The 15032-nt window shown below is 42.5% G+C and overlaps 2 protein-coding genes across 2 annotated transcripts in view; both read right to left on the bottom strand.

Moving 5' to 3' along the window:
- The window catches only part of UBAP1L (ubiquitin associated protein 1 like), a 21774-nt gene extending 14419 nt beyond the window's left edge, over positions 1-7355 (bottom strand). Inside the window, exon 1 of the mRNA XM_050967496.1 lies at positions 7280-7355. The gene's annotated coding sequence lies outside the window, so the exon portion shown is untranslated. The remainder of the gene's footprint in view (positions 1-7279) is intronic.
- Positions 4895-15032, bottom strand: PDCD7 (programmed cell death 7). Its single transcript, XM_050967495.1, has 5 exons — positions 14176-15032; positions 11323-11461; positions 9182-9418; positions 8470-8557; positions 4895-7419 (listed from the first exon to the last, which is right to left on the bottom strand). The coding sequence occupies exons 1-5, from the start codon at positions 15028-15030 to the stop codon at positions 7302-7304; spliced, it is 1437 nt and encodes a 478-aa protein (XP_050823452.1). The 5' UTR covers positions 15031-15032; the 3' UTR covers positions 4895-7301.

Here is a 15032-nt window from a genome sequence, read left to right as displayed (position 1 = left end):
GGGAGAAACAACCTCACTCCTCCCACCACACACACACTTCAGACTCAAATGTATTTCTACGAGTTATTTAAACAAAAAATGCAGAATAATGAGGGTCAGCCCATACAGTTTATTTCTACGTGATTGAATCTCTCTCTCTGCCATACCAGTCATTTTCCTGAGTCCTTCATTTGGGAGGTTTCGCCCACATTGTTTTGCAGACCCTGCTACTGTGAGGGCTGAGATACAACCACACTTATTGTTAGAGGGATGTTGCTATTATATTATCTAGATAAACTTTAAAAGGAAATCAAATAATCTTTAGTGCGAGCAACTTTGTGTGTGGTCGGAATGGCAGGGAGAGAAGGGCGGAATCTGATGAACAGGGATTAGTGGCATGGGAAGTATTCCTACAATCGTGCCAATAGATTTAGGCTATGAATGACTCCGTTTGATGAAAAATAAAGATTCTGTTGCATAGGCAGATGAAGAATCCCAGTTCCCTAATTTCTTATCTATGATAGGCTGATAGATATTTTCCTTTTGCATAATGTTAACTGGCATGTCTCGACAGCAAGTTTTCAAACAAGACTTGGAATCTAAAGTCTGAACTTGTTAAAAAAAATCCCTACACAGTGGTTCCTTATAATCTTTCTGAAGAAATAAAAAGTAGCTGGAATCAGGTCAATTTTCACAAAACTGTTCTGCTCATAATTTTTTCAAACAAGAGGGAGGGTATGTTCATTAGTGAGGATAAATATGTCTAAAAAGAAGCAGACTTTATACGAAAAGGACAGAGCACCACCATATATAAAACTAAGAACAATGTGGATGTAGCAAGGAAGAGGCACCTAATCAACTCCCAGCCCGACTTCCATTCATTCGGAAATAAGTTTAAATACTGCAGTTGCTAGACTAAAGTATCAGCATTCCTATACACAATTCCTAGGTGCAATTGACCTAATTAACACTCAGTTTATATTAACATTACAGAAGGGTTGTTATTTGGATTGTCACTACAAGGATTATATGCATCCAGGGCTGTAGTAGCCAGATGGACAATAACCAGCTTTGCAATGCTGCACATGTATTTTCACTAATACATTTCACGTGCGACAAGTTGGAATCCTACACAGGCATAGACCATCTGCTTCCATACGTAAGGGAGGTTCAGCATAAGCTCCAGCTTGCGTAAGTGTCACAGAAAAGCATAGCCAAACTGTATCTGAAAATCAATGATTGTGAAGCATTGGTCTCAGTTACCTGGACTGTATACACTGAAGAGTCCATATGTACGTAGTTAATATTACCTTGCAGACATTGTGTGCTGCAGGAAGAGAAGGGTGTTCCTTTAGAGTTAAATCAGTGGTTCTCAAACTAAGGCCGCCGCCTGTGTAGGGAAAGCCCCTGGTGTGCCGGGCTGGTTTGTTTACCTGCCGGGTCCGCAGGTTCAGCCAATCGCGGCTCCCACTGGCTGCGATTCGCCGCTCCAGGCCAATGGGGGGTTGTGGAAAGCAGCGGTCAGCAAATCCCTTGTCCCTAGTATAGACGCAGTCATACCCGTACAAACGTGCTTTATACCAGATTAGCCATTCCCATATAAAGAGAATAAAATATACTGGTAGAACTGTATCCACAGCAGGAGTTGTACCAGTATAACTACTTTGATTAAAAAAAATTCACCCCCCCAATCAAAATAATTATACTGGTACAAAAATTGTTTGTACATCAGACCTAAGAAGAGGTGACTACTAGAGACACACTAGATAATGGTCCATCAGAACTACAAATATTTTCAGAGGTCAATAGCTTGGATTATAATGCCAAATGGACCATTATGATATGTTGTAAAAATATATAACTGAGGCTTCCACTTTTAAGATCACATGGAAGCCTGCCTGCCTGCCAAAAAAATAAAAGCAGGTACCAGCAAATACTAGTTTACACCAAAACACACTTGTAACAAGGATTCTGAACTCACTCATCCAGTGACATCTTCACATCACTCCTAATCATTGGATCCAGGCTGACAGATTAATACACATCAAGTCAATTAAAAAAAAAAAAAAGACACTTAGTGTAGGACTAGACAGAATGTCTTGCTGCCATACAAAACTGAAATTGTATTGCAACCAGACATGGAATTGGACCCAAAGGAGGCATGGAAATTTATATCAACCTTCTTTTGAGCCACAATATTTTTCTAAACCCTACAAGATTAACAGGCATGTTGTGAGCAAGACACGAGAAGTCATTCTTCTGCTCTACTCTGCGCTTGTTAGGCCTCAACTGTAGTAATGTCCAGTTCTGGGCACCACATTTCAAGGAAGACGTGGAGAAATTGGAGAGGATCCAGAGAAGAGCAACAAGAATGATTCAAGGTCTAGAGAACATGACCTATGAAGGAAGGCTGAAAGGGTTGGGTTTGTTTAGTATGGAAAAGAGAAGACCGAGAGGTGACATGGTTATCAGGTTATCCAAAAGGGTGTCATAAAGAGGAGGAAGAAAACTTGTTCACCTTAGCCTCTAAGGATAGAGCAAGAAGCAATGGGCTTAAACTGCAGCAAGGGAGGTTTAGGATGGACATTAGGAAAAAGTTCCTATCAGGGTGGTTAAGCACTGGAATAAACTGTCTAGGGAGGTTGTGGAATCTCCATCTCTGGAGATATTTAAGAGTAGGTTAGATAAATGTCTATCAGGGATGGTCTAGACAGTATTTGGTCCTGCCATGAGGGCAGGGGACTGGACTCGATGACCTCTCGAGGTCCTTTCCAGTCCTAGAATCTATGAATCTGTAAGATAGCACGAAAATGCCTGTCTGGACTCAGCTCAGTTCATAGGTTTAATCAGATTAGTGTTTATCTGAAGACAGATTATTTTAGAATCAAATCACAAACTTGCATACAATAGTTACTAAGCTGCACAATATTTTAAAAGTTCCTCTTCAGCTGGTCGCTTAAACATCAAAACGTGTTCTTCATTTCAAAATCAAAATATTTTACAAGGAAAAGTAATAGTAGACAATGCTGCATATTTGCTATATGAACTATATTTAAACTACATAACTGGAGTATACTTTGCTTTACATACATCAACTGCATTTTAAATTTTATATGTTCCTAAACAAGAGAGAAATATAAAGTTATGCGTACCTTAAAAGAAATCATGCAGCTTTTCCCATGAGGTAGAGAAACTTGCAATGTTTTACATACACTGGCTGTTTATCCACTGCTCAGTTCTTTAAATGCTTGCACATAAAGAGTCAGGTGTCTGAGTCATGTTTCTACAGTTTTAGATTATAGCTGCCTAATCAGTTAGCCTGCATCACCATATCCTCTGACACAATAAGGATCCTAACCACTTATGCTGATCATCCTCTGGTCGCTCGTTAAGTTTTATAAATTGGAGGCGCTGCTGCCACTGTTTTTATAGAACTGAAGTTTTGTTTTAGAGCAAAGGTTCTCAAAGTGTGGTCTGCAGACCACCAGTGGTCCGCGAACTCCATTCAGATCGTCTGTGGATAGTTCCCTCTAAAGCTACATGCCTGGGCAGCCGCACACAAGAGAATGAAGGGCGACCCACCTAATTAGTGGAGCTGCACAGGCATGGCTCCACTAATTAGGGGAGTGGACCCTGGAGAAGACACATATGTAAGGTGAGGTGGTGGCCTTGGGGGGGGAGGGGGGAGATAGGGAGTAGGTGGAAGGGGGCAGTGGGCAGTGGGGTGAGAAGAGGGAGTGGGGGGAATTTGGGATGTGCAGGGCTGCAGCGGCCAGAGAAAGAGGCGACTTTCCCCAGCTCCAGAGCTGCAGCTGCTGGGGCTCTCCTTCCCAGCCTCAGCTCTGTGGTAGGGGAGAGACACCCCTCCTTCCCAGCCCCAGCTCAGGGGCTGCTGCGATGGAGGAGAGAGGGCACACCCATCGCACTAGAAAGGTAAGATTACCGATATTAAAATATGAGGTGTCTGCTTTTATTTGTAGAACAAAAAAACCATTTTTTTATATAGTGCTTTTATCCAAAGCGCTTTAAAATAGTTAGCTAACTGTACAAACAACATTTGGAAAGATCATTAAGTGGGCTGCAGAGACCCTCAGCAATTTTCAAGTGGTCCATGAAAAAAAAAAAAAAAGTTTGAGAACCACTGTTTTAGAGCAAATAAAACTCTAGAGTAAAGAAGATTTCCTGTACAACCCGAAGCTAAAAAGAGCAGATCTTTCTTTTCTCTTTTGTAAACCAGAAATCCTGGCATTCCTTTTAATTACTTTATGATGACCTATATCATATGGTATTTACAGGTAATATACATGGAAGCAACAATTGCTGCATTTTCTCTGGCAAAAAGAGTCACACAGTCATTTTAACCCTTTCAAGTAATTCCCAGTGTGCCCATACTGACAGATCTCAGCTCCGGGCACAAGTTTCAGCTGAAAATTATGAACATTTACTTGTAAAGCCACAACACAAATGGTGTTGAATATGCCACTATATTTTAGTCAAGCATATGCTGATTTACTGATGCAGTTTTAGGGAGAAAGGAATTTCATCACACGGTGTCGGAGCAGATACTCAGTTGATGTGTAAGTGAGTTGGAAAGATTAAATCCACTCCCTTGTGTTGGGGCTAAGATGCAGAGTTGAAGCCTATGGGCTGGAATAGCAACTGCAACTCCAAATCACTTCCATTGATCTGCTCGGCAGAACTAGAATCAGCATAAACATCGATCCCATTGCATGTCCCCATCACTGTCCTATATATTGGCCTGTACACAAAACAGCTGCAGACTCTTCTGCGGTGCTTAGGGAAAAGAGCTGGGGAGGTTTCCCTGTACAGCTACTTTGCCAGCAGCCCTCCCCATACTATGAAAATTAAGTGATGCAAAGGCTTGTGCTGGAAAATTTCACCCTCAGAGAACAGGTATTTGACAGTTTCCTTTATTTATTTATTTTTTTAAAGTATAAAATGCACTTACAAAATGAGAATTGTATTTTTGACCAAATTATATTTTACAAATGGTATCTACTTACAAAGGAAGAAAGTAGCTAGCAAGAACAATTACAATGAATTAGGCTTCAGTTTGTATTACTTTTTTTTCTAGTAGGCTTATTTATCAAGCTATATAGTCACATGGCTAGTCTACCTTTTTGAGCATAACAATTTGGGAGATATTCCCATTTTAGCACTCTTCAGATCAAAATGCCAAAAACTGCTACTTCCACCAAGCATTTAAAAAATCTAAACTCCAGTTTGCATTTTAAGGATTTTGTTCAACTTGTAATTGCTAATGTCTACTAACAAAGTATGGAAAGAGACTGGTAGTTATGCTTGATATATTACTAAATATGAGAAAAAGGTCTTGCTTACTAGTGATTTTTTAAAGTTCTGATGTCTTCATAACCTTGATTCCTGTTCATAAAATCAGCAAAAACATTTTAATACAGAAAACAGCAGAAACATCAAACTGAGAAAATGAGATTTACACTTTTAGTCTTTTTCCATTCAAGACCGAGTCAATATTTCAATACTGTAATTAAAAGATAGTTACAGAAACATTAGTATAAATATACCAAAGAATTAAAGTGTCACAAACCCATAAAAGCAAGGATATTCAGAATAAATGCTGATGGCCACTCTTAGCTCATTCCTCCGTGCCTAGATATTACAAACTCCTCTAAGCGTTAACAGTTTTCCGTACAATGGAGGAAATTCTCCACTCACTGTAGATTTAATGGGAGACGTGAATGCATTTAAATGAAAATATAATCCTCAATGTGTTGCAACACATAGGAATTACACAATGATTTAAAGCTGGTGTGGCATAATTTATGAATTCTCTTTAAGGTGTTTATTAATAAAGTACTGCAATTGTGTTTGTGGTTCATTTTCTTAAATTAAAATTCCCACTGACTCCACTGTATGTAGTCTTGACCAGACAGTTGAATTTATATAAATGTATTACTTTTACTGTATTTAAAAAAAAAAAAAATCACAGCATTGCTGATGGTACAATTATGGATTGCCAAGATACTTCTATTAGTACCACACCCAAATACAATATAAATGTAACAGGTATTACATGAATATTAGGCTCCAATGTCTAGTCTATAGGAGATCTAGCACATACAAAATTTCAGGTTTTATAAGCAAAGTGTCTCTTGGACACAGTGCAATACATGACTATACCGAGGGGAAAAACCTTTTCATTCTTATAACAAAACTGAAGGCAACACTTTAAGCCCTTCATTGAGGAAAAATAATTGTGATTTTGAACAGGAGACAATCAAAGAGCTAGATTTTTAAAGCTGCATGCATTTATTATTGCATGTATAATGCCCAAAAGCTGGCTACTAATCTGCCTGAAAGAAAGAGAGGCCATCTGTGGAGCTCGCACTTTTTATTTAGAAAAATATTAAATGTGTGAGCTATGTTTGATGCATAATGGCTAAACAGCATATCAATATAAGTAATATTTAGCATTTTAAACTCACTATACAACATTAATCCTTGTGAGGTAGGAAATTATTCCTATTTAGCAGTTTGCTTAAATAGACAAAAAGAGTTTATTGACTGCCAAGGCCAAAAAACAAGCCAGTGGTAGAGTCAAGATTAGAACTTAGGTTGACCACAGTGACTCTTAGAAATGTCTATACTTATATAATTATGTGGCGTTGGCTGTTTTGTTTGCTTGTTTTGTGTTTTAAAAAGAGATCTTGAATTCAGGGTCAAATGTTAGATCGAGATTCACTGACTGATACTACTTTTGGGATAGGAATTTGTTTCAACATTAGTTTTCTATGGAAATTCACCTCTTTTGGCAACAGTCATTCACTATCTCTACAACCAGAAGAGGGAAGAAAGAGATGACTGCTGAACTCAAAGCTTACATGCTAGAGATGTCCAATGTGAGCATTTTGATTGCACACACATGCTCTGCAAAGGTATCAGCCCACTTACAATGCACTCAAATTGTAAACAAATTTCCTCAAATCCAAAGACTTGTTAAATAAAGGTGCCACAGGATTCTTTGCTGCTATAACAGAACTGTAACTCTACAGCACCACAACATTACTAACAAACATGGCTTACACTATCTTTTACACTTGGATATTTATCTATTGATCCAGGAGGTTGAAAAGATTTTTCCCTTATCGCTTTTCTGCAGGAAATTCCAACTCCAGTATCTTGCTACATGCTTTACAATTTAAAAAAATGAAGTGGTGATGTAGATTTCAAGGAAAAAAATACACATATATATACACATGCACATATTTACAGTATATTTATTTTTTCCCTGGGGACCTACCACTTCAGACTGACTTATTAAATTATCTAACAGCAGTGGCCCAGGTGTCACTGGTAGGGAGAGTCGGAAGAACCCACCCTGGAGGGATGCAGCTTCCTTCAGGATGATCAGCGGGTACCAGGTACTGATCCCATTCATGCCTTTAATAGAAAAAAGATTTATGTAGGCATTTGTTCTGTTCCAACTTCAGTGATAAGCTATCTCACACGCCTTAATAAAATACATTCACATTGGTGTTATTTTTTCATATTGTTTGATATACAAACTCATTATAAAATGTACTTCTGAATTACATTCTTCAAAGCAAAAACTTGAAGATACATTTTTAAACCAACATGAAATGAGCATGAGTATGCAAATTTCTAGCAATTATATATGGAGATTCACTACACTTTACGCTGAAATCTACAACATATTTAAAGAGTCGAAAGCATAATGTTCCTGAATTAGCTTTTAAAAATGACATCAATACAATTTTTTTTAATCATGCACTTTACCCTAGTAAGTATGCTGCCTTCACTTTAAAGGTTGCACCATTTTTTCTCCATTGTACATAGTTATACAGAAGGTTAGGATCAGGAGGAGAACACGGACCCTTCATTTCTAGACTGGTTTGATGGCAACTCGGATATTGCTAGTCTATGAACTTTATAAAACGTAAACTTTGTAAAACTTAATTTTAAAACTTTCTATCAGAAGGTAAGCATGCTCCCATGTAAAAGCAAGTCAAGTGCTCCAGGAAGATTTTTTTGTGTGCAGAGGGCAGTAATATTGTTGACTTGAAAATGAGTATTTTTAGAGATCACGAGTGCATTGCTGTGATTATATGTTACGATTGTAGTGGGCTAGTGCTTTGAAATTAATATTGTGTTGGGTGTGAAAGTTGTCTTAATTTATTATTTGATTGCTTTTTAATGTTCAGGTTGTTGTGAGGAAATATATTTCAGCAACTATAACGCTATGTTAATGAAGTTTTTTGGGTGGGAATACATTTATATTAGCTGAAAGCTGAGTTAGGTAAATAGAGCTGCCAATTTTACAATCAAAGAGATCTGATGAGAATTCATGGTATAAACCTGATATTCTGGAGGTCAATGAAACAGCAGGTGTTTTAATATTATCTTCACAAATCTCTATGTGACAGACTACCACCTCATTACCATTAATAAACTAAAGATGTTTGCTCTTACCTTATCTGGATGAGGGCTGGAACAGATTGCTCAGCTTGTAAATAATATTGTCTAAAGGGTTGCAGTAGATGATTAAGGGGAAACTCATCTGTTAAAACACATACATAAGAAAACCATTCAACAAGATATGACCTTCAATATTAAAAAAGGTGCCATATCTCACTTGTCACTCCGTGATTATCGTTTAAAGTTATTTGCCAATTAATATATTCTTGTTACAAAAAGTATTATGGGATTTCTGATGACTACAAGTGGTTAGGACTTTCTACACTCATACAAAAGACAATACCTCCACTAGCAAACTCCCTCCTTGGGAACTCACTGGTACTGGAGCCGTACTAAAAGGAATAATGACACCTGCTGAATCCCCAATACTAACGCATCAACATGTTGTGGGACGTCTTCCATTTAAATACAAAATTCAGCCTAATCCTGCTTGGCTTGTAAGGTTTGGTGAAATCATAGTTTGTGATATTGTGACTACACGGCCTCCTACATAAAGTAATTTTCCAATTCTTATCACACTCTATAAATATGATAATGAAAGGGCATGAATGAACGTGTGTATCTTGTCTCCTGCTCTTCATAGTGTAAATTCAACACATATCAGCTTTTCCAAGGAAAGCTGTGCTTGCATTTTAACCTTACTTGTTTAAAAACAAAAACAAAAAAAACCCTCCCCAATACTGAACTAACATATGCAGAAATTTACCTGGATCCCCAAATAACTTGGGATCAATGTCACGTTTTTGCTGTAGAAGCTTTTCCCTTTCTTTCTTCTGTTTCTTTTCCATTTCTCTTTTCCTCTCTTCTTCCTGTTCTCCTTCTAACATAACTCTTAATGCTCTCTCTTCAGCTTCATACAGTTCAGTGCGTTTTCTGATCAGTGTCCTCAGCCTCTCTATGTGATGTTCAAAGTCTTCATCTGCTGAGGGTGGAGGACAAACACCTACACAGACAGTGAATTATAATTTTCAGTCACAGAAATGGTATTAATTTCAGTTTCATACTGAGAGCGGAGTTTGCACAATCGCCACTGAACTTATATCTGAGTCACTCATTTTTCTCATGACTATCCTCCAATAAAATGATGTGGGTCAAGAAGGAGATTGGAAATAAAAGTACGTAGCTGTAGTATTCTGCATGCTATACAACAATCTTTCGGAGATAAATTCCATTCTTATAGGATAGTAAGGTAACTAGTAAGGAATAACATTTGCTCAGACAGTATCCTCCAAATCCTCACTAGCCAGGTACTCTACGCATGAAGATTATTATTTATCTACAAAATGTTCCTGATAGCCTGGTTATTGGGTACACTCAGCACATACTGCTTACATAAATATAAATTATGGTTAATAATACCATCTAATAAGAAGTAATTAATTAATTATTATTATTATAGTGAAAGTTTTATTATCTGGCATATTGGGAGAATGGGGAGTACAGGTAGTCAAAAATTCTTGTTAACTAAGAGGGAGGGAGTTTGGGTGCGAGAGGGGGGCTCTGGGCAGGGAGTTGGGACGCGAGAGGGATTTTGGTGTGCCAGATCTGGGTGGCGCTCACCTCAGGCGGCTCCCTGGAAGTGGCAACATGTCGCTGTTGCTCCTAGGTGGAGGTGTGGCCACTCCCGGCCAGGCAACTCTGTGCACTGCCTCCGCCTGCAGACACCACCACCTGAATCCAGCACCCCAAAAACCCTCCGGCACCCAAAACCCCTGCCCCAAGCCTCTTCCCACACCCAAACTCCCTACCAGAGCCCACATCCAGTCCTGAAATGCTGGTTTATATAGCTTTCTGGTTGGTAAGTCATTAAGAAAGTCTCACCAACTGAACCTGTTAAATAAAGCATTTGGAATAATGCAGGAAACCTATTAAAGTTACTAATTCGGCAGAGTCAAGAACAAGTAAAAAGACACTGGTACAACTGGAGAAGTCCTTATCAAAATACCTTTGGAAAACCCACTAAAGGCCTGATCCTGGGACTTGCTGAATCAGGCCTCCAAGAGCTTATTGTTCTTAAGAAATATCTATTCTGCTGAAACATCCTGAGAACAGAACAGAGTTCTATCCAAACAGTAAAGTACCATTAGCGGAAATAAAAAGACTTCAAACCAAAAACAACACCTTGCAACTGAAGGCCCTAAACCTACACTCACGCACATGCTTAGCTTTACTAGAGTGAGAAGTCCCACTGATCTGTGATTTCAATTAAAATCCATGGGATTACTCATAGCAGTAAAGTTAAGCATAAAGTTGCCTTATGGGGACCTCTGCAAATAAATCCCCCAAGTGACCACTTTGGTATTGTCTACACTGCAATTAAAAACCCACGGTGGGCCCATGCCACCTGACTCTGGCTCGGAGGCCTGGGGCTGGAGCCTAGGCTCTAGGACCATGTGAGGTGAAACAGTTCCAGTGCTCGGACACCATAATTAAACAACTCCACAGCCCACCAGCCGCAGGTTTTTAATTGCAGTGCAGGCATACCCTTTATTTACGAAGTGAGGGCACCAATTCATCTTACAGACTATTTGAACGCTCCATAAACTTACACAAATTTTAGAGCTTGGAAGGCACCATTATCATATCCCATTTTTAGCAGAGAGTTTGTATTACACAGGGCAAGCTTTTGCCAGCCTTACTCACATTGAGTAAGCCTTTAATCCATAACAATGAAATAGGGGTAATCATAAAGGGGCTACCTGATGCAAGGATGGAAATTTTTCAATATTATGGAATTTTGTAAAATTAAAACATTTGCTAGCCATATTTGAATCCCTATATAATATTGGTCTAAAAATGTTTTATTTCTTGAATTTCTGCATGGATCACAAAGTGCCAATAATTCACCTTTTCTTCCTGCTGCCTCTTTTCTCAGTTTTCGAAGCTTTTCTAAAGCACGCAGGATGTCCACCATTCTCTTTGTGTCAGCCTGTTTTTTCCTTACTTCAGATAAGACACTGTCTGCTGCAGCTTTAAGTTCACGTTCCTGGGAACAGAAAAACGTACAGAAAAAACATGAAACAACATAGGTGGGCAAAAATTAAAAAGAAAATCCAAATAGGATAAACAGAAGAATAAGAGAAATCCAACACAATATTCCAGTGATGGAGATGAAGTCAGTCAGTCAGTCACCTGCCTACTGTGTCATTTTTAATAGTAAGAAATAAAACATGGCAAAGAAGTCTAAAAAATTGGACAGTATCGGAGTAACATCAAAACAGTGTCAAGTATCAGAGGGGTAGCCGTGTTAGTCTGGATCTGTAAAAAAGCAACAAAGAGTCCTGTAAAACCTTACAGACTAACATCTGATAGTCTATAAGGTGTCACAGGACTCTTTGTTGCTTTTTACCAAAACAGTGGTATCAGAGGCCAGTGAATTCATAAGCCTCAATAAATTCTGTCCATAGAACATCAAAATGATAGATGATGTATGTATATTAAAGAAAATCGGGATCCAGATCCTATGGTAGGATGCACTATGGGGTAATCAATTATTTTTGGTCAAGATCCAAATGTCTTGGTGACCAAACTCCAGATTCCAAAGAAAATAATATCAAAATAACAATAATGACAATAATAAGTAAACAAACAAATTGCCTGGTCCATTCAAAAGCGTCGGGTGGTCTGGATTTGGTACCCAGGGTTGATGTACTAGTTTGTAAGTAGACAGAACTAGGTTAAACGTATAGGGTCAGATCTTGGAACGTGCATTGCATGCTTTGTACCATTCTAATAACACAAAACAACTGTATAGTGAGTGGATCTGGTATCCTGACTAAGTAACTCCTTGGTGGGATACAGCTGATATTGTGGCTCTTATGCCACCCCTCTTCAGGCCCCTAACACAGGATAAATCTTTTGCTTTAAAAAAAAAAAAAATCTAAAATGGAGAGCTAAAAAAAAAAAAAGGAAAACACTTCTCCAAAGTGCTTACAGTGAGAATTATGCTATGGAAATTAATGGAGCTTTCAGTGGGTCAACAACAGTATTGCCAAGTGTTCAAAAAATCATGACATTAAAAAAATAATTAACTCTAGGTTCTTCTTCTTAGCCGTCTGGTTTCTGAAGCCTGATATATACTTAAAATTTAGCCTGACCCAGATACATCGCTCAGGGGGGTGAAAAATTCACATCCATACATGCTAGTTAAACCAATCTAACCGCTAGTGTAGACATGGCTCGGCCAATGAGAGAATTCTTCTCCCAACCTAGCTACCACCACTTGGAGAGGTGATTAACTACAATGATAGAAAAACCCTTTCCATAGCCATAGCTGTGCTGCTGTAGTGCAGACACGGCCTGAGCATCTAGAGGATGATCGGGTCACATTCTCAAGCTTTCCTCTGCAAGCACAAGGGCTAGAAATGTACTTAACAAAAAATAAAAAATGAAAGCAATGATTTTCACATAATCCCTTGACACCAGGAAGAGAGGCTTCAACAATGTTACTAAATTTCACAAGACTTCCAAAAAAAATGAGAATTATAATAATTCCTCACACTTCTTGGAACTTTCATCAGAGGAAGGCAAAGCATGTAAGCATAGGAGCCTTACAAACATGCCAGTGAGGCAGCTAAGGGATACACCAAGGATCAGTGCACTCTCCAATTTAATATAGCTACAATGGAACGCAGCAGCCACTTGGCATATGGCAACAAATTAATTCAGGACTAGAAAGGAAGAACTGTGTCCAGGTGAAACTGCAGGGAAAATTTTATGTAGACTGAATGCAATCAGGCATATCAGGATTTGGCCAGAGCAGCACAGTCAACACCCCCAATAGATCTTTAAGGACTACCAACGGTCAGGACCATCTCAAAAGCACAGCACACCCATAGGTGCTGGAAGTCGGGTGCTGCCACACTCCCTGGCTTGAAGTAGTTTTGGAAACCACATCAAAATCTGAGGGGTGAGGTAGCACCCTACCAGGGTTGCCAACCCTCCCGGATCTGCCTGGGTCTCCTGGAATCAGGCTCTATCTCCCAGAGGCTAGTGAAACCAAACCAGCAGTTTAGGCTGATAAAACTCCCACAGAGCAGTGGGACTAAGGTGGGATCCCTGCCTGCCCTGACCCTACGCTGCTGCCGGAAGCGGCCAGCATTGGGAGCAGGAAAGGGGGCAGAGGGTCTCTGCGCTCTGCTCCTAATGCCAACTCCGGAGCACCACTGGCTGGGAACTGCAGCCACTCAGAGCTGCAGGGGCAGTCTCCTGCCTCTCCAGGGGCTGCGCTGGCAGGGAGCCTGCCTCAGCCCCACTGCTCCACCTGAAGAGCTGCCCAAGGTAAGTGCCACTCAGCCCCCTGCTCCAGCCCTGAGTCCCCTCCCAGAGCCAGCACTTCATACCCCCTCCCGCACCCCAAAACCCTACCCAGCCCCCTCCTGCACCTAAACTCCCTCCCAGAGCCTGCACCCCACATCCTCTCCTGCACCCCAAGCCCCTGTCCCAGCCTGGTGAAAGTGAGGGAGGGCGGGCAAGGGGTGGAGGGAGGGGTGGGGTCTCAGGGAAGGGCGGGACCTCCGGGAAGGGGCAGGCAAAGGGGCAAGACTGGTTGGGTTTGCGAGATGGACAGTTTATAGCTTGATTCAATGGCTCTCAGCACCCCCCCCCCCGGCAGTGGTACAGCATCCACTGGGGGGGCCTGTTCCGCGCCACAGCTTCGCCCCTCGGGGCTCCCCCGTGCTGAGGGACGGGGCTCAGTACCCGGTTCTTCTCCTCCACCTCCTGCACGCACTTGGCTCGCCAGCGGTCGATCCTGGCCTCCCTTTCCGCCGCCCTGGCCGCCGCCTCCTCCCGGGCCGCCTCGGCCTCCTGCTTCCTCTTGCGGAGGCGCAGCCGCCTCTTCCTCGCCTTCTCCGCCTTGCGCCGCAGCTCGCCCAGGTAGCCGGGCTCCCGCAGGGGCCGCAGCTGCTCCCGCAGCTCGCTCAGCAGGGCGCGGGCCTGGCCGTGGGCCTGGCCCCAGCCCGCCTCGTCCCCGGCGGCCTCCAGCTGCCGCATGGCGCGGCACAGGCCCGCGAGCTGGGCCACCGGCCGCAGGGCTCCCGCCGCCAGCTGCCGGGCCTGGCTGGGGCTCGGCGCGCCCGGCGGGGGCGGGGGGAAGCCGCGGGGCCGCGGCCGCCTGTGGGCCAGGAACTGGGCCAGCCACAGCTCATCGCGCTGCCGCAGGGCGGCCTCCTCCTCCCCCTCGGCCGCCTCCCGCGGCTCGGCGCTGCCCTCGCCCCACGGCGGCGGGCCCGGCTGCCAGGGCGGCGGCCCCGGGGCCGGGTACAGGAGCCGCGGGGCCGCCTCCCGGCCGAGGGGCGCCGGGCCGCAGCCTCCCCCGGGCGCGGGGAAGTAGGGGCCGCCCGCGGGGAGCGGGAGGGGGCGGCCCGGGGGCAGCTCGGGGCCCCCCGCCGGGGGCGGCAGGAAGGGGGGAGGCGGCGGGGGCTGGGCTCCCGGGAAGGGGCCGCCGGCGGGGGAAGGCGCGAACAGCCCCCCCGGGGGCGGGAAGCAGCGGTACTGGGGGGGCGGCGGCGGCCCCGCAAAGCGGGCGCCGAAGGGCAGCGGCGGCTGAGACATGA

The sequence above is a fragment of the Gopherus flavomarginatus genome, chromosome 9, assembly GCF_025201925.1.
Source record: "Gopherus flavomarginatus isolate rGopFla2 chromosome 9, rGopFla2.mat.asm, whole genome shotgun sequence".
Lineage (NCBI taxonomy): Eukaryota > Metazoa > Chordata > Testudines > Testudinidae > Gopherus > Gopherus flavomarginatus.
Note: the sequence above shows the minus strand (reverse complement) of the source record. Positions and strands in the feature narration are given on the sequence as shown.